Here is a 24125-nt window from a genome sequence, read left to right as displayed (position 1 = left end):
TGATATTTCCCATCCCTGTCTGTCTGTTACCATGCCACAGAAATGTGATATTTCCCCTCTCTGTCTGTCTGTTACCATGCCACAGAGATGTGATCATTCCCCTCCCTGTCTGTCTGTTACCATGCCACAGAGATGTGATATTTCCCCATCTCTGTCTGTTATTTCCCCTCCCTGTCTGTCTGTTACCATGCCACAGAGATGTGATATTTCCCCTCCCTGTCTGTCTGTTACCATGCCACAGAGATGTGATATTTCCCCTCCCTGTCTGTCTGTTACCATGCCACAGAGATGTGATATTTCCCCTCTCTGTCTGTCTGATACCATGCCACAGAGATGTGATCATTCCCCTCCCTGTCTGTCTGTTACCATGCCACAGAGATGTGATCATTCCCCTCCCTGTCTGTCTGTTACCATGCCACAGAGATGTGATATTTCCCCTCTCTGTCTGTCTGTTACCATGCCACAGAGATGTGATCATTCCCCTCCCTGTCTGTCTGTTACCATGCCACAGAGATGTGATCATTCCCCTACCTGTCTGTCAGTTACCATGCCACAGAGATGTGATCATTCCCCTCCCTGTCTGTCTGTTACCATGCCACAGAGATGTGATCATTCCCCTCCCTGTCTGTCTGTTACCATGCCACAGAGATGTGATCATTCCCCTCCCTGTCTGTCTGTCACCATGCCACAGATATGTGATCATTCCCCTCCCTGTCTGTCTGTTACCATGCCACAGAGATGTGATATTTCCCCTCCCTGTCTGTCTGTTACCATGCCACAGAAATGTGATATTTCCCCTCTCTGTCTGTCTGTTACCATGCCACAGAGATGTGATCATTCCCCTCCCTGTCTGTCTGTTACCATGCCACAGAGATGTGATATTTCCCCTCCCTGTCTGTCTGTTACCATGCCACAGATATGTGATATTTCCCCTCCCTGTCTGTCTGTTACCATGCCACAGATATGTGATATTTGCCCTCCCTGTCTGTCTGTTACCATGCCACAGTGATGTGATATTTCCCCTCCCTGTCTGTCTGTTACCATGCCACAGAGATGTGATATTTCCCCTCCCTGTCTGTCTGTTACCATGCCACAGAGATGTGATATTTCCCCTCTCTGTCTGTCTGTTACCATGCCACAGAGATGTGATATTTCCCCTCCCTGTCTGTCTGTTACCATGCCACAGAGATGTGATCATTCCCCTCCCTGTCTGTCTGTTACCATGCCACAGAGATGTGATATTTCCCCTCTCTGTCTGTCTGTTACCATGCCACAGAGATGTGATCATTCCCCTCCCTGTCTGTCTGTTACCATGCCACAGAGATGTGATCATTCCCCTACCTGTCTGTCAGTTACCATGCCACAGAGATGTGATCATTCCCCTCCCTCCCTGTCTGTTACCATGCCACAGAGATGTGATCATTCCCCTCCCTGTCTGTCTGTTACCATGCCACAGAGATGTGATCATTCCCCTCCCTGTCTGTCTGTCACCATGCCACAGAGATGTGATCATTCCCCTCCCTGTCTGTCTGTTACCATGCCACAGAGATGTGATCATTCCCCTCCCTGTCTGTCTGTTACCATGCCACAGAGATGTGATCATTCCCCTCCCTGTCTGTCTGTTACCATGCCACAGAGATGTGATCATTCCCCTCCCTGTCTGTCTGTTACCATGCCACAGAGATGTGATCATTCCCCTCCCTGTCTGTCTGTTACCATGCCACAGAGATGTGATCATTCCCCCCCCTGTCTGTTTGTTACCATGCCACAGAGATGCGTGGGTCCAGGTAGTTGAGTTTGGAGGTTCCCAGGGCGATCTGCTTGTTCTCCTCTCTGTCTGTGGCCTGCATCTGTAACTTCATCAGCTGTTCCTCTATCCTCTGGACCGCCTTCCTCTTCACCTCCACCATCCTGAGGACACCACACAATTCATTGATTAGTTGATTGATCGATCACTAGTTCTACCAAATCGGATTGGGGTAAGAAATGAGTAGAAACATCCACTCATCTGCCGGCACGGTGAATCTATTGTCATTTGTATGCAGCACAAAGTACGTAGGGGAAGGGGCTAGCTAGGGGTTGACTTGGCATGGGGCCCTAGTTTGGTGTAGCTTCAGTAGAGCTGTACTCACTTTTTGCTCCGGTCATCATGTGAAGCCTTGTGCTCTGTCTTGGCCCCCTTCAGCTGTTTCCTGGTGGTCGACAGCTGCTTCTGCTTCTCATCTATCTGAGAGCATTAAACACACACACACACACACAATTGGTCATTACCGTGTATACTATGTGGATACTGTTACAGCAAAAATATACATTTCAGTGCAAGTGGACAATAGAGACTTATTCTATTCTATTGTTACCTTGGTTTGCAGGTTCTGCATGGACTTCTCAAAGGTCTTGGGTGGAGCCCTCTGGTGGTTGCACAGTATAGCCACCGCCCGGTTGGCTCTGTTGTAGGACAGGATCTTAGCAGGAATGCTCTCGTCCGCTGGAGATAGACACAGATACAGTGTTTACCATGCGCTTTTCAAGGAAATATCTGGTCAATTGTGTAGGCTACCGTAACATGAAGTTTAACCAAATATTTGCTCACTGATTGCTGCTGCCAATGTGATCTTTATTAAAGCTAGTGATACAGCAACAATAACATTTGCACCGACATCAGGTTAGTAGAAGCAAACATTGAGCAGACAACTTCATCCACTATTGGCTAGTGGACCTGTCACTCATGGGAGCTGTGTGTGTGATTGGCTGTGTGCGTGCTGTCACTCACGGCTGGTGAGCTCTTTGAGCTGCTGCTGCAGGGTGATGGAGGCATTGTACGTACGGAACACTTTGGCTGTCAGCCCATCCATCAACTCCTGGAGGTGCTTATTCAGAATAGAAGTCTGGAGAAGAGGAGGAAGATGAGGAAGAGAAGGAAGATATAAAGGCAGGGGGAGAGGGAGAGGGAGGTGAGTTTAGGGGAGATGAGGGAGAGAGGGGGAGAGGGAGGTGAGTTTAGGGGAGATGAGGGAGAGAGGGGGAGAGGGAGGTGAGTTGAGGGGAGATGAGGGAGAGAGGGGGAGAGGGAGGTGAGTTGAGGGGAGATGAGAGGGAGAGGTAGGTGAGTTTAGGTGAGAGGGGGAGAGGGAGGTGAGTTTAGGGGAGATGATGGAGAGAGGGGGAGAGGGAGGTGAGTTTAGGGGAGATGAGGGAGAGAGGGGGAGAGGGAGGTGAGTTTAGGGGAGATGAGGGAGAGAGGGGGAGAGGGGGAGAGGGAGGTGAGTTGAGGGGAGATGAGGAAGAGAGGGGGAGAGGGAGGTGAGTTGAGGGGAGGTGAGAGGGAGAGGTAGGTGAGTTTAGGTGAGAGGGGGAGAGGGAGGTGAGTTTAGAGGAGATGAGGGAGAGAGGGGGAGAGGGAGGTGAGTTTAGGGGAGATGGGGAGAGAGGGAGAGGGAGGTGAGTTTAGGGGAGATGGGGGAGAGAGGGATAGGTAGGTGAGTTTAGGGGAGATGGGGAGAGAGGGAGGTGAGTTTAGGGGAGATGGGGAGAGAGGGAGAGGGAGGTGAGTTTAGGGGAGATGGGGGAGAGAGGGATAGGGAGGTGAGTTTAGGGGAGATGGGGGAGAGAGGGAGGTGATTTAGGGGAGATGAGGGAGAGAGAGGGAGAGGTAGGTGAGTTTAGGGGAGATGGGGGAGAGGTAGGGGAGATGGGGAGAGAGGGAGAGGTAGGTGAGTTTAGAGGAGATGGTAGAGAGAGGGAGGTGAGTTTAGGGGAGATAGGGAGAGAGGGAGAGGGAGGTGAGTTTAGAGGAGATGGGGGAGAGAGGGAGGTGAGTTTAGGGGAGATGGGGGAGGTAGGGGAGATGAGGGAGAGGTAGGTGAGTTTAGAGGAGATGGGGAGAGAGAAAGAGGTAGGTGAGTTTAGGGAAGAGAGAGAGAGCACAATTGAGACAGTGATGTAAGGGGGGTGTGGTATATGGCCAATATACCACAGCTAAGGGCTGTTCTTATGCACGACGCAATACGGAGTGCATGGATACAGCCCTTAGCCATGGTATAGTCCCCTGTAGCTCAGTTGGTAGAGCATGGCGCTTGCAACGCCAGGGTTGTGGGTTCATTTCCCACGGGGGACCAGTATGAAAATGTATGCACTCACTAACTGTAAGTCGCTCTGGATAAGAGCGTCTGTCTGCTAAATGACTAAAATGTAAATGGTATATTGGCCATATATCACAAACCCCCGAAGTGCCTTATTGCTATTATAAACTGGTTACCAACGTAATTAGAGCAGTAAAAATACATGTTTTGTCATACCCGTGGTATATGGTCTGATTACCACGGCTGTCAGCCAATCTGCATTCAGGGCTCGAACCACCCAGTTTATAATTTACTATTAGTTCTCAGTTCCTTCATTCACCCAGTATTAAGACCATATGTTGTCTCTCTTACATTGAGTCTGTCGAAGAGGTCGTCCTCAGGCTGCTTATTCTCTAGGAACAGCTGCAGGTTCTTAAACACCTGAGAAAGAATACACAGGTTCATTTAAGATGGAGTCTTGACATGTCTTATTCCTTATTGAATACACCAGTATTCTAGTACATTTGACTTTGAGGTTTTGATAAATAACCGTGAACAAGCTGGTGATCTAGTTATTCTCTTAGTTGTAATGTCTGATTCTTGCCAGATGAGGGTGCCGTCATTGAGCAGGTTGTGTGTGTGTGTGTGTGTGTGTAATGTGTGTGTAATGTGTATGCCAGGAAACAGACCTCCCCCAGAGGCAGAGCTGACAGAAAGCACTTTAGGGCCTGGATCACCTGTCTGTACAAACATCCTCCGAGCAGTGTGTGTCCAAACACACACACACACAGACAGGTGTGTGCACAAAGGTAGACCCAATAAAACATGAGTAACACATGTTCCAGACATCTGTTAAACGCTCGCACAACACTGACTAGACCATCCCATCAAATGGAAACTATGAAATCTTAAACATCCCTTCAATTCTTAAATCAATATCTTCTTCCCTCCTTCCTCCTCTCTCCTCCACTCCTCCCCCTCTTCTCAATATCTTCTGTCCTCCCCCTCCTCTCTTCTCCATCTGTCCCCTCTCTCCTCCACTCCTCCCCCTCTTCTCAATCTCTTCTGCCCTCCCCTTCATCCCAGTCCCGCTTCTCCTCCACTCTTCCCCCTCTCCACCACTTACTCTTCCCTCGTCAACACTCCCCCTCTCCTCTCCTTTCACACTCCCCCCCCCCCTTTTCCCTCCACTCCTCCCCTTCCTCACCCTCTTCTCCACAGGCATCTTGTTGTAGTATCTGATGGAGTCTTTTCCCAGGAAGTCAAACTCCACCACATACTCCTGGTCGTCCATCTTGGGGTACAGCTTGATGTGTTCCACCCTCAGGGAGCAGCAGCCAACTGTATCAGCCGTCTCCCCCTCCTCCTTCTCATTCCCTGCCCTCAGGGCCAGCTATGGGACAAACAGGATGGAGGGCAGAGGTTGTGTTTGAGTATCCTCAAGTATTTAGGTATCCAACCCCAATCGAAAAGGCTTGGAGAGGTGAAAGAAAAAGGGCAGTAACCTTGCTCTCACCTATCCAGTCACACACAGATAATAGATGTAGCATGTATTTCCCATCACCTTGTCTATGAAGTAGAGAGCCACAGCTCTCTGTCTGATCCTCATCTCTTTAGACTTCCAGTCCTCTCTGTACTGCGCCCTCAGGCGGTCCACACACTTCTTCAGCCTCCGGGCCGTCTCATACTTCTGCCAGTCCTTCTCGCCCTACACACAGGCAGACACGGAACAGAGACAGACAGACAGGTTAGATCAGATTAGAGTGATAGGGTAAGGATAAGGGAGTGAGGGACTCCTTTTGTAACCTCCTTTAGTTGAGGTTAGGGTGAGAGGGTCATGGTTAGGGGTTAGGTGTGAGATCTTAGAGTTACCTTGATTCTGGAGCAGAAGTAAATGTACTTGTTAGGGTTAGGAGTGAGAAGGTTTAAGGTTGTCATTACCTTGATTCTGGAGCTGGGGTTGAGCATGATGTACTTGATAGAACCCTGGATGTTCTCAGTCCACGACACCAGCCATGTGACCTTGTTGTCATGACGAACCTCCTTCCAGCGCGTGCCCTGGGGCGGCTTGGGGTGCTTGGAATCTCTGAGAAGAAGAGGAGAGGGGCAGAGAGAAGGTTAGAAGAAGAATAAAGCAATACCTTGGATCAAACAGACTGAGTGAGACATAACTTGGGGAAGAGGGGCAGAGAGATGTTTTTTTTAGCTAGTCTAGGGAAAGGCCTAGTTCACGTGGGTTCACCCCAAATCCTTTAGGCTTGAGGCCTTCAGATCTCTCATAATGCATAGGATGGGATGGCATACTGACGTCTTCAATCGTGTTCTAAAGGCATTGGGTGAGGAAAGCTGATCCTGTTTTGACATTTCCTCTCCCGTGTACAACTATTACAGGACCGGGGTGAAAAACACAACAAAACAAAGCCAAGCTGAGCAGGTAGATGGTCAGCTTGGCCTTTTATTGTTTCCACCACCGGACTGGGTCCGAGGCGACACACACACATGCGTGCGCATGCACACACACACACATGCACACACGAACGCACGCACACACACACAACTGAGCCTGGAGATACACAGACAGGAAGATGACCTTTGACACAGACGGACACACACGTAAACAACCATATGGCATGTTTAGGACCATCACACACACAAACACAAACCATGCACGCAAACCAGAAGAGCCAGGACAGGACAGGACAGAGCCAGGACAGAACAGGGCAGGACAGCAAGCAAAGATACTTTTTCCCTTGGATAAAAATAGTTGCAGCAATCACAACAAGGCAGAGATGGAGGAGATGGAGAGGGAGATAAGAATTACAGAGGGAGGGAGGGTGGGAGGGACATACAGAGGCAGGAGGGAGAACGGGGGAGAGAGGGGAGAGGGACAGACATTCAGATGAGGGAGGGAGAAGGGAGGAGAGGGACAGAAATACAGCAGGGAGAGGAGGGAGGGATAAGGGAGAGAACAGTGGAACATAACAATGGGGCAGAGGGGTGGAGGAGTCTTTCACATAAAAACACACACACACACAATAAGAACTCCTGTCACTGTAGAAAAAACATTGTGTGATGTCAGGAACAATAGCTTACCACTCAAATATATAGTGGTGTACAGGGACCCCTTGTGGTAGGAACACAAGACTACACACTTATCATCAACTTGGTGATCCCTTTATCCATCCTTTTCATCATTTATCCCTCGTTCTTTCTACCACCAATCCCTCGCAATGATCATTCATCACCCTCTTTCCAACTATGACAATGGTGATGATGCTGATAAAGATGGGGAGACTCACTTGCTGCAGTTGATAATGATGTCTTCAGGGCGGATGCGGCGTTTCAGCATGCCCATCTTTGGGTGGTCCCCACGCCCCCTGAACAGACCGGGAGGCTCGATGCGGAAGTTTCCAATTCGCTCCTTATGGTTGTCCATCACACAGAAGCCATACTCCTGGAGGATACGCTCATTCTCCTCTTTGATTTTCTGGAAAACGTTGGAATAACATTAGAGAATGTTGGAGGGTGTGTGAGTTGTATATGTGTGTGTGTGTGTGTGTGTGTGCGTGTGTGTGTGTGTGTGTGTGTGTGTGTGTGTGTGTGTGTGTGTGTGTGTGTGTGCGTGTTGGTTCAGGGCCTCACCAGTTTCTCGTCTTTGGACATCTGTTTCCGGGCCTCTGATTGGGCCTTGAAGTACTCGCTCATCTCTGTGAAGTTACACTTATTTATATCTGTGATCTTTGACTTCTCCTCCGATGTCATTTCCTGGGGTTAAAGGACAGAATGGAGGTTTATGTATATTTTTAAAATTCTTTTTTATAATTGTATTTATACAGGGGATCAACTGAGACCAAGGTCTCATTTGCAGTTGAGTCCTGTTTTCAATACAAAGAAAAAACACATCTGCACAAATACACAAGACATATACACATTAAGAAAAACAATCACAATTAACATTTAAAAGATCAGAAATCAATTTTTTGAATTGTCTAAGAGGCACTAGAACATCCATTCTAAGAATGTTTGTCAATTGTTCCACATGTAAGGTGCAGCATAACTGAAGGAGCATTTTCCAATCTGTGTAGAACCTGGGGGCATCTGAAGTGTAATGTAATTCATTGAACTAGTTTTATAATTAGTAATTTTATAAGAAATGAAAGATGTCAGATACATTGGAAGTTTTTGTATTAACGCTTTATAGATAAATAACATAACATGCTGCTCTCTTCTGGTGCTTAAAGAGGCCCAACCGACTTCTAGATATCAGGAACACATCCAGTAATGAACCTCAGGGCACAATGATATACAGCATCCAAGGGTTTACGTGTGGACGCTGCAGCACGCATGGAAATAACATCCCCATAATCCAATACAGACATAAAGGTAGCCTGAACCATTTCCTTTCTATTAACAGATGATAAACAGGCTTTGTTTCTGTAAAATAAACCAATCTTAAACTTCAACTTTCTTACCAGCTGATATATGTGTTTTGAAAGACAACTTGTCATCTAGCCATATATCAATATATTTATAATAAGGAACTAGTTCAACTTCTATACCATTTAGACTAGTAATTTTATAGTAATTTAGATTTAAATGATGTAGCCTAGAGAAGAGCATATCTTTTGTTTTGTTAGTATTTAGCACCAACTTAAGATCAGAAAGTGTCTTCTGCTGTACCAGAAAGTCAGATTTCAAATGTGAAAATGCTTGGCCAATGGTAGGTGCAATGGAGTATAACACAGTAATCCATGGGGCATCGCTTAACTAACACCTGTCTGATCATTCTACTAGATGAAACAGAGCAGCCATGTACCTACCTTTCTCCAGTCCTTGTAGAAGTTCTTTCTAAACATGTCCTTGGTTGTGTACTCATGGTCCAGCATCTTAGCAAAGAACGTAGCCACCTCCTCTGCAGGGGCACTTAGTCTCAGGGGCTTACCTAGCAGGGAGAGGTGGGGGGAGAGAGATGGAGAAGTACATAGAAAGATTGATCACATACAGTATGACTTGTTTTTCAGAGAGACTTGGTGGTATCATCATATCAGAAATATAATCTAACCACCTAAACATAAAGTGTGAATCTACATGGACTCACTCACCATCGTAGAAAAACCTGACATGGCCGGGTAGGGGTTCGTATGGAGGAGCAAGAACAGGTCCCTTGTGTTCCAGAAACTTCCATTTGGAGCCGTCAGTAGATCTCTCCTCCTCCCACCTAAAACCCAGAACAAGATGGATGACAAAATGTGTATGAGAGAAATAACAAATAAACAGTAGAAGGACAGTAGTTGTTTAGTTTTTTACAGTACCCACAACCATTTAGTGATTGTATCTGTAGGAATCAACCAATCCTCCCAAACATCTCACCATTTCCACTTCTCCTCTGGTTCCTTCTTGGCTTTCTTGTCTTTCGCCTTCTTCTTGGGTTTTATTTCCTGAATGAGACAAAACGAGTGTGAACAAGGGTGAGGAAAGAGAGTGTCCAACCTCAGCTGAGAACCTCAACTCACCTCTTCCTCCTCCTCGTCTTCATATTCCTGTTTTCTCTTCTTTGCCTTCTTGCCATTCTCTGTCTTCATCTTTTTGGGCTTGTATTCAAATCTGAACAAAATACATCCATCAGATGAAGCATGTAAAAAAAAAGTGTGTCTAGGTTTAATTTGATCACTTTCATTAAAAAAAGGCATTAATTAACTATTTATATGCAGCGTACATACTATTAATATCTGAGCATACTGCACCAAGACATAATAAGAAGAATGTTGTGGTTACTCACTCCTCCTCATCTCTCTCTCTCTTCAGAGTCTTGTTGTGTTTGGGAGAGGGGTACAAGCCGTTGTCCTCCTCTGGTTCACTCTTAATGGCAGGAGGGCTGGGGCTGGGGCTGCTCCACATCTCCCTGTAGGACACATTACAGTGTTAAAGGTACAATCTGTAGATATTCTTAAAATGTACAGTATCTGCCTTCTACACCCACAGTTGTTTACACTACTACCTGTAGTTACAATTAAAAAGAAAATAAAACAGTCAATTCTATATTCCCATTTACCTTGCATGACCGTTTTCTTTCTCCTTCTTGGGCTTTCCTTCAACATGGGAGGATTTGACCTGCGAGAAACAGAGGGGGGCAATCAATGTCAGAGAAACTGGCTGGGAATTGTAGTGTACTAGTACAGTCACTGTGACATCTGAGATCTACCTTTTCTGATAGACCCTCTATATCCCTCAAACTCAACTGTGGACCTCGAAGCCAGTTCCACTGCATTTTTCATTGTTCCCCTCTAATCACTGACTTATTTAGACCTGGGACACCAGGTGGGTGCAATTAATTATCACGTAGCGCAGAAAACCAGCTGGCTCCGGACCTGGTAGGCTAAGAGTTGAATACCCCTGCTCTATAAGAAGAAAACAAACCTTTTCCTCTCTTCTCTTCTCTTTGTCTTTCTCCTTCTGTTTCTCCCTGTGCCTGTCGACACTCCCGTCGCTGTGCTTCAACCTCTCCTCCTCCTTCTGTTTCTCCCTGTGCCTGTCGACACTCCCGTCGCTGTGCTTCAACCTCTCCTCCTCCTTCTGTTTCTCCCTGTGCCTGTCGACACTCCCGTCGCTGTGCTTCAACCTCTCCTCCTCCTTCTGTTTCTCCCTGTGCCTGTCGACACTCCCGTCGCTGTGCTTCAACCTCTCCTCCTCCTTCTGTTTCTCCCTGTGCCTGTCGACACTCCCGTCGCTGTGCTTCAACCTCTCCTCCTCCTTCTGTTTCTCCCTGTGCCTGTCGACACTCCCGTCGCTGTGCTTCAACCTCTCCTCCTCCTTCTGTTTCTCCCTGTGCCTGTCGACACTCCCGTCGCTGTGCTTCAACCTCTCCTTTTCCTTCTCTTTGTCTCTGTGCTTCTTTTCAGAGTGCTCCCTGTGTTCACTGAGAGATGGACAACACATGAGATGTCAGGGGTTAGGGGTCAGTGGACAGGGGTCAGACACAGGAAAGCTACACAGACACAAAATGATTCAGGCCACAGAGAGCTCCAATATTGAATACAGACTACAACACACAACCTGAATGAACACAGAACATGTCAAAGAAGGCAGAAAAAGGACAAGGAAACTTAATAAAGGTTTTTAAAACGTAGATTGTAAATGGAGGGCTTACATTTTTTTGTCTATAGCTTTCTGTTTCACTGAATACGCTACGCAATTGACACGGCAAGTAGCCTTGTAGTTTTTGAACTTTTGTAGGCTTTTGAATGGTCTTCAACGGGAAAAAACATAGTGCAACAATCTTCTGCGCAAAAACTTAATGAAAGGCATTTGATATAATTTATTGATATAGACTACCGGTCAAAAGTTTTAGAACACCTACTCATTCAAGGGTTTTTCTTTAATTTTAAGACATCAAAACTATGAAATAACACATATGGAATCATGAAGTAACCAAAAAAGTGTTAAACAAATCAAATATATTTGAGATTTGAGATTCTTCAAAGTAGCCACCCTTTGCCTTGATGACAGCTTTGCACACACTTGGCATTCTCTCAACCAGCTTCACCTGGAATTTTTTTCCAACAGTCTTGAAGAAGTTCCCACATATGCTGAGCACTTGTTGAACGCTTTTCCTTCACTCCGTGGTCCGACTCATCCCAAACCATCTCAATTTGGTTGAGATTGGGGGATTGTGGAGGCCAGGTCATCTGACGCAGCACTCCATCACTCTCCTTCTTGGTCAAATAGCCCTTACACAGCCTGAAGGTGTGTTGGGTCATTGTCCTATTGAAAAACAAATGACAGTCCCACTAAGCCCAAACCAGATGGGATGGCGTATTGCTGCAGAATGCTGTGGTAGCCATGCTGGTTAAGTGTGCCTTGAATTCTAAATAAATCACAGACAGTGTCACCAGCAAAGCACCCCCATACCATAACACCTCCTCCTCCATGCTTTATGGTGGGAAAAATACATGCGGAGATCATCCGTTCACCCACACCGCGTCTCACAAAGACACGGAGGTTGGAACCAAAAGTCTCAAATTTGGACTCCAGACCAAAGGACACATTTCCACCGCTCTAATGTCCATTGCTTGTGTTTCTTGGCCCAAGCAAGTCTCTTCTTCTTATTGGTGTCCTTTAGTAGTGGTTTCTTTGCAGCAATTCGACCATGAAGGCCTGATTCACACAGTCTCCTCTGAACAGTTGATGTTGAGATGTGTCTGTTACTTGAACTCTGTGAAGCATTTATTTGGGCTGCAATTTCTGAGGCTGGTAACTCTAATGAACTTATCCTCTGCAGCAGAGGTAACTCTGGGTCTTCCATTCCTGTGGCGGTCCTCATGAGAGCCAGTTTCATCATAGCGCTTGATGGTTTTTGCGACTGGACTTTAAGAAACTTTCAAAGCTCTTTAAACTTTCCGTACTGACTGACCTTCATGTCTTAAAGTAATAATGGACTGTCGTTTCTCTTTGCTTATTTGAGCTGTTCTTGCCATAATATGGACTTGGTATTTTACCAAATAGGGCTATCTTCTGTAAACCCCCCTACTTTGTCACAACACAACTGATTGGCTCAAACGCATTAAATTAACTTTTAACCACATTTTGTTACGTTACAGCCTTAAATTGTTTTTTTCCCCTTATCAATCTACACCCATAATGACAAAGCAAAAACATTTTTGTTCTTCATATTTATTAAAAATAAAAAACGGAAATATCACATTTATATTAGTATTCAGAACATTAATCAGTACTTTGTTGAAGCACCTTTGGCAGTGATTACAGCCTCGAGTCTTCTTGGTGTGCCAAACTACAAGATTGGCACACCTGCATTTGGGGAGTTTCTCCCATTCTTCTCTGCAGATCCTCTCAAGCTCTGTCAGGTTGGATGGGGAGCGTCACTGCAGCTATTTTCAGGTCTCTCCAGAGATGTTCGATCGGGTTCAAGTCCGGGCTCTGGCTGGGCATTCAAGGATTGTTGGAAGGTGAACCTACGCCCCAATCTGAGGCCCTAAGCGCTCTGGAGCAGGTTTTCATCAAGGATCACTCTGCCCTTTGCTCCGTTCATCTTTCCCTCGATCCTGACTAGTCTCCCAGTTCCTGCCGCTGAAAAACATCCCGACAGCATGATTCTGCCACCACCATGCTTCACCGTAGGGATGGTGCCAGGTTTCCTCCAGACGTGACGCTTAGTATTCAGGCCAAAGAGTTCAATCTTGGTTTCATCAGACCAGATAATCTTGTTTCTTATGGTCTAAGAGTCCTTTAGGTGCCTTTTGGCAAACTCCAAGCGAGCTGTCATGTGCCTTTTACTGAGGAGTGGCTTCCGTCTGGCCACGCTACCATAACGGCCTGATTGGTGGAGTGCTGCAGAGATTGTTGTCCTTCTGGAAGGTTCTCCCATCTCCACAGATGATCTCTGGAGCTCTGTCAGAGTGACCATTGGGTTCTTGGTCACCTCCCTGACCAAGGCCCTTCTCCCCCGATTGCTCAGTTGGGCTGGGCGGCCAGCTCTAGGTAGAGTCTTGGTGGTTCCAAACTTCTTCCATTTAAGAATGATGGAGGCCACTGTGTTCTTGGGGACCTTCAATGCTGCAGACATTTTTTGGTACCCTTCCCCAGATCTGTGCCTCGACACAATCCTGTCTCAGAGCTCTACGGACAATCCCTTCGACCTCATGGCTTGGTTTTTGCTCTGACATGCACTGACAACTGTGGGACCTTATATAGACAGGTGTGTGCCTTTCCAAATCATGTCCAATCAATTGAATTTACCACAGGTGGACTTCAATCAAGTTGTAGAAACATCTCAAGGATGATCAATGGAAACAGGATGCACCTGAGCTCAATTTCAAGTCTCATAGCAAAGGGTCTGAATACTTATGTAAATAAGGTATTTATATATTTATTTATTTTGCAAAAATGTCTAAAAACCTGTTTTCGCTTTGTCATTATGGGGTATTGTGTGTAGATTGATGAGGGGAAAAAACAATGTAATCCATTTTAGAATAAGGCTGTAACGTTAAAAAATGTGGAAAAAGCCAAGGGGTCTGAATACTTTCCTAATGCACTGTATCTTATATGACCGCGTTTTCTTGAATTTGATTATATAATCCTCAAGCCCATTCAAAAGACCAGGGACATGAACACGGAAGTATGACGTAGGAACGCGTCACTTGCACACGGTATTCCAGACTGAAACCATAGCCATTCTTTGTCACAGACCACATTCAAACCCTCTCTCCGACAAATTTCCCAAGGTCTTTGCTATAAATTATAATGTGTTCTCAGTGAATTTACCTAGACACATAAGAGCTAAATAAATAAACAAATCCAAGTCATCCTCAAAAAACGTTTTCATTTTTTATCTGGTATTGCTACCCAGAGCTAACCCAAAAAGCATAAGACCCACATTGTGCCAAATACCAATTGAAAAATGATGTCATAACAAATAAAAGAGGGAACACTTTGTTTCAGAGAGGGTTTTCATGACTATGGATGTTAGCAGAGAGAGAGAGAGCAAGAGAGAGAGGGGAAGGGTTAGAGAGAGAGAGAGAAATAGAGAGAAAAAGAAAGAGAGAGAGTGGGGTAGGGAAAGAGGGAGAGTGAGAGTGAGAGAGTGCGATAAAGTAATTTCTGTGCATGAAAGAGTTTGCAAGTTGTGTCAATCCTTAAGCATGCTTAAAATGCATGTGTTCAGTCTGGCTTCTGCGTAAATCATGCATTGATGTCCTAGATGTCCTAGAGACCTAGGTAGACTACAGTATATACAGAGCCTTCAGAAAGTATTCATACCCCTTGACTTATTCCACATTTTGTTGTGTTACAGCGTGAATTCAAAATGGATTAAATATAAATTGTTTCACCCATCTACACACAATACCCATAACGACAAAGTGAAAACATGTTTTTTGAAATTTTAGCAAATTTATTGAAAATGAAATACAGAAATATCTCATTTACATAAGTATTCACATCCCTGAGTCAATACTTTGTAGAAGCACCTTTGGCGGCGATTACAGCTGTGAGTCTTTTTGGGTAAGTCAGTAAGAGCTTTGCACACCTGGATTGTACAATATTTGGCCATTTATTCTTTGCAAAATTCTTCAAGCTCTGTCAAGTTGATTGTTGATCATTGTTAGACAGCCATTTTCAAGTCTTGCCATATATTTTCAAGCCGATTTAAGTCAGAACTGTAACTAGGTCAGGAACATTCAATGTCATATTGGTAAGCAACTCCAGTGTAGATTTGGCCTGGTGTTTTAGGTTATTGTCCTGCTGAAAGATGAATTAGTCTCCCAGTGTCTGTTGGAAATGCAAACTGAAACAGATTTTCATCTAGGATTTTGCCTGGGCTTATAGCTGTATTATGTTTATTTTTATCCCCAAAAGACTCCCTAGTCCTTGCCGATGACAAGCATACCCATAACATGATGCAGCCACCACCATGCTTGACAATAAGAAGAGTTGTACTCAGTGATGTGTTATATTTGATTTGCCCCAAACATAACAATTTGTATTTAGGGCAAAAAGTTAATTTCTTTGCTAATTTTTTGGCAGTATTACTTAAGTGCCTTCTTGCAAACAGGATGCATGTTTTATAATATTTTTTATTCTGTACAAGCTTCCTTCTTTTCACTCTTTCATTTAGGTTAGTATTGTGGAGTAACTACAATGTTGTTGATCCATTCTCATGTCACAGCCATTAAACTCTGTAACTGTTTTAAAATCACCATTGGCTCATGGTGAAATGCCTGAGCAGTTTCCTTCCTCTCCGGCAACTGAGTTAGGAAGGACGTGTCACGATCGTCTATGAAGTAGGACCAAAGCGCAACGTTGGTAGCGAACATATTGACTTTAATGCAATACACGAGAATACAAAACAAAACACGATCATGAAGTCCTCAGTGACAACGACTGAACATAGAACAAAAACCCACAACCCCAAGGTGAACAATGACAGTTTAAATATGGCTCCCAATCAGAGATAACGAGCCGACAGCTGACACTCGTTACCACTGATTGGGAGTCACTGGACCAAACAATGAAACCACCAATAACAACCCAACTAATCCCCAAACACAACAAAAATGAACACACCCTGGCTCAATAATACAAAGTCCCGGAGCCAGAGCGTGACAGTACCCCCCCCTAAAGGCGCGGACTGCGACCGCGCCTCAAATAACCCAAATAGGGGAGGGCTGGGTGGGTGTTGCTCCTCGGAGGCGGCTCCGGCTCTGGCTCCGGGCTTGACCACCATCCTACATCCATCCCCCCGTAATGGCCCCGGTCCGATCCCACCCAGCTGGCTGGATCCGGACTGATGACGCGCACCCCTAGCTTGGCGCGTGAGGCAGGGATGGACCGGACCTGGCTGACGATACGCATCCTCGGCTTGGTGCGTGGAGCCGGAACGGACCTCCTCAGGCTGACGACTCGCCTCCCTGGCTTGGTGCGCGTAGCAGGAATAGGCTGAACCAGGTTGACGACTCGCCCCCTTGGTTTGGTGCGAGTAGCCGGAACGAGCTGACCCAGGTTGACGACTCGCACCCTTAGCCTGGTGCGAGTGGCAGGAACAGTCCGGGTTGGGCCGGCGACGCACACCATAGTTTTGATGCGTGGAGCAGGAACCGGCCGGGCTGGGCTGGCGACGCGCACCATTGGCTTGGTGCGGGGAGCAGGGACGGGCCTGACAGGGCTGACGAAACGCACCACAGACTTGGTGCGGGGAGCAGGAACAGGTCGAGCTGGCCTAGCGACGCACACCGTTGGCTTGGTGTGGGGAGCAGGCACGGGCCGGACAGGGCCGACGAAACGCACCACAGACTTGGTGCAGGGAGCAGGAACAGACCGAGTCGGGCTGGCGGCGCGCACCACAGGCTCCATGCGAGGAACAGGAACAGACAGGACCGCACTGAGGACACACACCCCTGGCCCTACACGGGGATCAGGAACGGGCCGGACCGGACTGGTAACACACCCCAGTACCCTTCGCCGTGCCTCCACACCTTCCCTCCCCTTCGTGACCAGTGGCCCCCTTAACCTGGCGGCCTTTTCTGCCAACCTACTGCACTCCTCTAACCCGTACTCCTGCTGCCCCGACGTCGTGAGCCCCCCCCTAAAAATTTTCTGGGGGTCTCTCCTCTCCGTGGACCAGGCCTCTATAGTCCTCTCCCAACCTTCGCTCTTCTGTCTCCACCACTCGTCATCCAACTCCTGGAAACGCTGCTTGGTCTCGTTGTGGTGGGTTTTTCTGTCACGATCGTCTATGAAGTAGGACCAAAGCGCAGCGTTGGTAGCGAACATATTGACTTTAATGCAATACACGAGAATACAAAACAAAACACGATCATGAAGTCCTCAGTGACAACGACTGAACATAGAACAAAAACCCACAACCCCAAGGTGAACAATGACAGTTTAAATATGGCTCCCAATCAGAGATAACGAGCCGACAGCTGACACTCGTTACCACTGATTGGGAGTCACTGGACCAAACAATGAAACCACCAATAACAACCCAACTAATCCCCAAACACAACAAAAATGAACACACCCTGGCTCAATAATACAAAGTCCCGGAGCCAGAGCGTGACAGGACGCCTGTATCTAAGTCTAATAAATAACTTCACCATGCTCAAAGGGATATTCTAATAGGTGCCCTTCTTTGAGAGGCATTGAAAAACCTCGCTAGTCTTTGTGGTTGAATCTGTGCTTGAAATTCCTATTCAATTGAGGGACCTTACAGTGTGTGAGGTACAGAGATTGGGTAGTCATAAAAAAAAAACGTTTTAACCACTATTATTGAACACGGAATGAGTCCATGCAACTTATTATGTGATTTGCTAAGCACATTTTTATTTAGGCTTGCCATAACAAGTGTACATCAGTGACTCAGAAGAAAGCCATTATGAGGGTTTGCGCTCAGGCTATAATGAAAGGCGGCCAGTGCATGGGAGAGAAAATACATGTAGAGTTCAAAAAGTACTCGCACTCAAAACCATGAAAAGGAATAACCCAAGAAGGCCGAGATGCAAAAATAATATTATTAATTTAATCCATGCTCGAAAGAATACAAAAAGTGAAAGTGCAAGGTACTAAATAAAATAAAAAAGGAACATGCCTTTATCAAATCAAATTATATTTGTCACATGCACCGAACACAATACCGTGAAATGCTTACTTAAAAGGCCTTCACCAACAAAGCAGTTTTAAGAAATAATAAAAAAAATTAAAAAATAACAATAATAATAATAATAATACGAAATAAAAGTAACAAATAATTAAAGAGCAGCAGTCCAAATAACAATAGCGAGGCTATATACAGGGGGTACCGGTACCGAGTCAATGTGCGGGGATACAGGTTAGTCGAGGTAATTGAGGTAATATGTACATGTAGGTAGGGGTAAAGTGACTATGCATAGATAATAAACAGCGAGTAGCAGCAGTGTAAAAACAAAGGGGGGGGGGGGGGGGGGGGTCAATACAAATAGTCTGGATGGCCATTTGATACATTTTTCAGCAGTCTTATGGCTTGGGGGTAGAAGCTGTTAAGAAGCCTTATGGACCTAGACTTGGCGCTCCGGTACCAGAGACAACAGTCTATTACTTTTTTCGCTGGAGTCTTTGACAATTTTTTGGGCCTTCCTCTGACACCGCCTAGTATAGAGGTCCTGGATGGCAGGAAGCTTGGCCCCAGTGATGTACTGGGCTGTACACACTACCCTCTGTAGCGCCTTGCTGTCGGATGCCGAGCAGTTGCCATACCAGGCGGTGATGCAACCGGTCAGGATGCTCTCTATGATGCAGCTGTATAACTTTTTGAGGATCTGGGGACCCATGCCAAATATTTCAGTCTCCTGAGGGGGAATTGTTGTGCCCTCTTCACGACTGTCTTGGTGTGTTTGGACCATGATAGTTTGTTGGTGATGTGGACACCAAGGAACTTGAAGCTCTCGACCCGCTCCACTACAGCCCCGTCGATGTGAATGGGGGCGTGTTCGGCCCTCCTTTTCCTGTAGTCCACAATCATCTCCTTTGTCTTGATCACGTTGAGGGAGAGGTTGTTGTCCTGGCACCACACTGTCAGGTCTCTGACCTCCTCCCTATAGGATGTCTCATCGTCGTCGGTGATCAGGCCTACCACCGTTGTGTCGTTAGCAAACTTAATGATGGTGTTGGCGTCGTGCATGGCCACACAGTCATGGGTGAACAGGGAGTACAGGAGGGAACTAAGCACGCACCCCTGGGGGCCCCCATGTTGAGAATCAGTGTGGCAGATGTGTTGTTGCCTACCCTTACCACCTGGGGGTGGCCCATCTGGAAGTCCAGGATCCAGTTGCAGAGGGAGGTGTTTAGTCCCAGGGTCCTTAGCTTAGTAATGAGCTTTGTGGGCACTATGGTGTTGAACGCTGAGCTGTAGTCAATGAACAGCATTCTCACACAGGTGGTCCTTTTGTCCTTTTGTTCATCAGCACTGATGAAGGCATAACGAATGCTCCGTTCCTTTTTTATTTTATTTAGCACCTTGCACTTTCCATGGTTTTGAGTGAGAGTACTGTTTGAACTCTATAGATCACTGACACACAATCTGAATATAATCCATTTTAAATTCAGGCTGTAACACAACAAAATGTGGAAAAAGTAAAGGGGTGTGAATAGTTTCTGAAGCAGTAGAGGCTCCTCAGTTGAGGAAGGGGAAGACCATTCTCCTCAGTGTATTACAGAAAAATTGAAATAGTGAAACATTAAAGAAGTTATGCTTTTTTTTAGTTAAAACAATGCTAAATATATTCACGTCTCCAAATAATTGATTAAAACACACTGTTTTGCAATGAAGGTCTACAGTAGCCTCAACAGCACTCTGTAGGGTAGCACCATGGTGTAGCCAGAGGACAGCTAGTTTCCATCCTCTTGGTACATTGACTTCAATACAAAACCTAGGAGGCTCATGGTTCTGACCCCCTTCCATAGACTTACACAGTAATTATGACAACTTCCGGAGGATGTCCTCCAACTTATCAGAGCTCTTGCAGCATAAATTGACATGTTGTCCACCGAATCAAAGGATCAGATAATTAATCTAGTACTGAAAGCATAAATTACAGCGAGCTAGCACTGCAGTGCATAAAATGTGGTGAGTAGTTGACTCAAAGAGAGAGAAAGACAATAGCTGAACAGTTTTGAACAAATTAAATTATTCAAAAATGAAGGAGAAGCAGCTAGCTACAGTAGCTATATTTCGTTGTATTTTTTTCCCACTTTCACTTACTTAGCTAACCAAAACATCTCAAAATAGCCTGGCGGGTAGGAGCGTTGGGCCAGTAACTGAAAGGTTGCTGGATTGAATCCCCAAGCTGACAAGGTAGAAATCTGTCGTTCTGAGCAAGGCAGTTAACCCACTGTTCCCCGGACGCCGATGACGTGGATGTTGATTAAGGCAGCCCCCCACACCTCTCTGATTCAGAGCGGTTGGGTTAAATGTAGAAGACACATTTCAGTTGAATGCATTCAGTTGTACAACTGACTAGATATCCCCCTTTTCCATCTAGCTAGTTTAGCCAACTCAAACTCCCAGATCAAACAGAGAGGGATGCTAGCTGGCTATGGCTATCCAAGTCTGGAACTCTTCCAATACAAGGTAAGCTTTTGGTTTTAATAATTTATTGCCCCCGGGGCCCGCCAGTGTAACTGCTAAACTGCTTGCTGTACACTGTACTGCGTGATTGTAGCGGGTTAACTAACGCATTAGTTCTAGTAGCTATGTTGACTATGACGTTAGCTAATATGGTGACAATGATGTTGGTTGTGTGTAGCGGTTAGCATTCATGATATGAAGGTTCGGCTTGCTAAGTTTTTTTTGCCTGGTCACAGACAGGTGATGTGAAGGGCACTGAAGTCCACAAGCAAAGGGAAAAGGTGAGAGGAAGAGAGAACATAGATGCGATAAGGAATTATACAACAATCAAAGTGATCATGCTGTTTGTATGTGGCTGCTATGAAAGTAAACTGTGTTTACGTGTGATCAGGGGCGTATTCATTCTGCCGATTCTGTTGAAAAACGTTTCTCAAATGGAACGAAACGGGGATAAACATACCTGAATTTGTCCAATAGAAACTTTCGTTTGCAACTGTTGCACTAATGATTACACCCTAGATCAGCTAGATGCAGGCAAGAGTGTGCAAGGCAGTATTGAATGTGTCAATTTCTGTCACCTTGATTACTCACATTTCTTTCGACCTGTGCACCTATGATGTAAACTTTCATCCATAGGCTAGGTTGTAGCAACCTCATGATGGATATAGGGAAAATTTGAGTATCATGTAGTAGCCTAAATGTATCAATGTTACACTGAGCTGGGTGAATGGATTATGAATGACAGTCATCCAATATGCTGTAATAGAAATAAGGCCATGCTCATTAAACAAAATGGTCCTCCCTCATCTTAAACGGCACCGACCGCCACTGTTCTGAAGGCATAGTATGACAGCACAGAGATAGCATAGGGGCAGCACAATAAATGAAGATATCCTGTTGTATGATGTAATGTTGTGTCGTCTTTCTTTATGGTCTTGTACAACACAAAGTATTATGGTCAGCAATGGCAGTTTACTCAGAACTCTCCCACAGACCAAACTAAAAGGGAAATGAGAAGGAAGGAGAGAGAGAGAACAACATGGAAAGACTTCTGAGAAACCATCGGTGGGATGGAGATGACAGTGGCATGGCTTGCCACGTGGTAGGATTATTTATTTCAAAGAGAGTGAGAAAATTAAGAGAGAAAAGAGACAGAGGAAGACAAAGAGAGGAGGGGATAGGGAACATACCTGTTGCTGTACTTGGCTTTCTCTCTCTCCTTGTCTTTCTTGTGCTCTTTGTGCCTGTGTTCTTTGTCTTTGTGCTTGTCCTTGTGTTTGTGAGAGTCTGGGACAAAGTTAGAGATTGACTCGTTTAGTAGAGATCCCCCAGACAATGGGAACTGTAACCACACAGTGTAATCTGAGCACTTTGTGTATGGATATGCTAAAGTCTTCAGCGTCACATAGTAATGAACACAAACTGCAGGTTCAACCAATAGAATCACTTCTCATACCGCAAGGGTGTTCAATATTAAACATCAAACAGCCCCTAACCCAGCCTCTTTAGTGCCACATTTTCTTTCAAATTAGTTGGCTGGATTATCAAGTTACTGTGTAGTTACTTTGTACTTACACCACAATTTAAAGCTTAAACGGTATCATACCATTTAATGTGAAGAATTACCTGTAAAATCAAGTACGGAAACGGGACTGGGCAATTGAAAGTCAAAACCAGCCTTGCGTATCCCTCCCTACCTGTCTAAACTCAATATTAGATCACACAGGGAGTGTCAAAGAGAAAGAAAGTGGGTCCAGGGGAGTGGGGATGGGAGGGAGGTTCAGACATCTAAGTGGGTCTACTTTCCAAAAATGGAGGCTGCATATCGCTGTTATTACACCAAAACATGAGAGAGCCACACTGCTGCTGCTGCCCTGTCTCAACACGCACCCCAGACATCTAGGCCTGAACCACCCGCACACACATGCCTGCACGTTCTCTGATGGTAACATCACAACTGGCTGGGTCTTGTGAAACACAAGTTGACATCACATGTAACCCTAGACTAAGGCCAGTGGTGTAGTACGCGTCTTTTTTTCTTTTGGGTAAGCGTTTACCCAGCTTTTGCAGAAAAATGCATTGAAAGTATAGGGAGCTTTACCTCTGTAATCCAGTCTGGCAATCAGCGTTTACCCACCTATTTTTTACCACTACATCACTGTCTAAGGTAAAATCTTAAATCAGAGGTCTTCAACCTTTTCTTGTCCAGGGACCCCTGGCCAGGAAAACCGGTGACCCATGGACCCCCATCATATGTCTTATCATGAAGTAAATTATAATGGCAAGAAGTAAAACACATTTTAAAATTAATTGTTTTTAATTGTTTTGACCTCCCCACATTATAATTGGAAGAGGAAGTGTCAAAGTCAAGAAAGCTTACCAGCAGCCAGCGGCACTTTTTCAAAGCCTATGACAGATACTCCAGTGAGTATAATTAGGTCCAACGAGTGTAATTTGCTAAATATTAGGAGTTGAGTAATAAAGTTGACATCATTAGAAATAATATATTCTCCTCTTTTCTACTGTAGGTTTGTAATAAAAAAAGGTTTATTCTGTTGTTGCTAGCGATATTAATGAAAACGTTTCAATAAAAACATGTATTTTCGCAGACCCCCTGCAGTACCACGGCGGACTCCCAGGGGGCCACGGACCCCAGGTTGAATACCCCTGTCTTAAATGATAGGCTACCCTATTCCTCTAGTGGTGCACAATAGTCTATGTGCGGCTGGTCAGAAGTGGTGCATTGGGAGTAGCAGGTTATCATTTGAGACATTCTATAATTCCTCAATAAGTGGGCCATCTATTTTGGCTATTTTTTTATCCCCCCTGAACAAAAGTGTGAAAAACTCCCAATTAGTGGTGGCTTTGTCAGAGGGTGGGCCCATATAACTGTCAGTCTTGAGCTTGAACGTCACCTTGTGGCGTCCCTCTGTCATGGCAGTTAAATAACGGGTAGGGGGGCTATTGTCATAGGAAACAATAACATGCTCCCACTACCATATCTCTGTCCCATTTCCATGACTGTTTAATTATTTTACAAATGAAATGTTGAGTTGTCAAAGGTGTGTGCACTTGATACACCCTCCCCACCTCCCCTCTTTTAAAATATATGTTATTACAGTATTATTATTATTATTATGCCGGCAGATTTCCATTATAATTTCCAGAAACCATTCCCAAAGTTGACTAACAAATGCAACAAGCAATAACAACATTTAAAACATGCATTTCCAATAAAGCAACTATCTTTGACAGATGACATGTAGTGGCAGTAATGTCTGCAGCGATTGTGCCAGGAGCCATGGGGTGGGAGAGGCCGATGAACTCCCAGCTCTAGCCTCCATATCACGGCCAACTGTTCTATCAGTGCTCGGCGCACTGGCTGCTAGACAGAGAAAAAGAAAATGGCGCAGAGACTAAGTCCTCAACCCCCATTTCACTACTTTCGGCTC

The 24125-nt window shown here is 45.5% G+C and overlaps 1 protein-coding gene across 1 annotated transcript in view; it reads right to left on the bottom strand.

Moving 5' to 3' along the window:
* The window catches only part of LOC311150207 (DNA topoisomerase I, mitochondrial-like), a 30577-nt gene that overhangs the window by 5748 nt on the left and 704 nt on the right, over positions 1–24125 (bottom strand). The window contains exons 3-20 of the mRNA XM_084187562.1: positions 21864–21960; positions 10476–10974; positions 10111–10169; positions 9838–9960; positions 9572–9662; positions 9429–9496; positions 9161–9276; positions 8879–9000; positions 7701–7823; positions 7358–7545; positions 6000–6144; positions 5623–5766; positions 5266–5451; positions 4431–4499; positions 2771–2885; positions 2358–2485; positions 2133–2227; positions 1762–1911 (exon numbers count right to left, since the gene is read on the bottom strand). Coding sequence (XP_084043688.1) covers positions 1762–1911; positions 2133–2227; positions 2358–2485; positions 2771–2885; positions 4431–4499; positions 5266–5451; positions 5623–5766; positions 6000–6144; positions 7358–7545; positions 7701–7823; positions 8879–9000; positions 9161–9276; positions 9429–9496; positions 9572–9662; positions 9838–9960; positions 10111–10169; positions 10476–10974; positions 21864–21960 — 2518 coding nt within the window. The remainder of the gene's footprint in view (positions 1–1761; positions 1912–2132; positions 2228–2357; positions 2486–2770; positions 2886–4430; positions 4500–5265; positions 5452–5622; positions 5767–5999; positions 6145–7357; positions 7546–7700; positions 7824–8878; positions 9001–9160; positions 9277–9428; positions 9497–9571; positions 9663–9837; positions 9961–10110; positions 10170–10475; positions 10975–21863; positions 21961–24125) is intronic.

Source organism: Coregonus lavaretus (genome assembly GCF_964263955.1).
Source record: "Coregonus lavaretus genome assembly, chromosome: 22".
Lineage (NCBI taxonomy): Eukaryota > Metazoa > Chordata > Actinopteri > Salmoniformes > Salmonidae > Coregonus > Coregonus lavaretus.
This window is presented reverse-complemented; position numbering and strand designations above follow the sequence as displayed.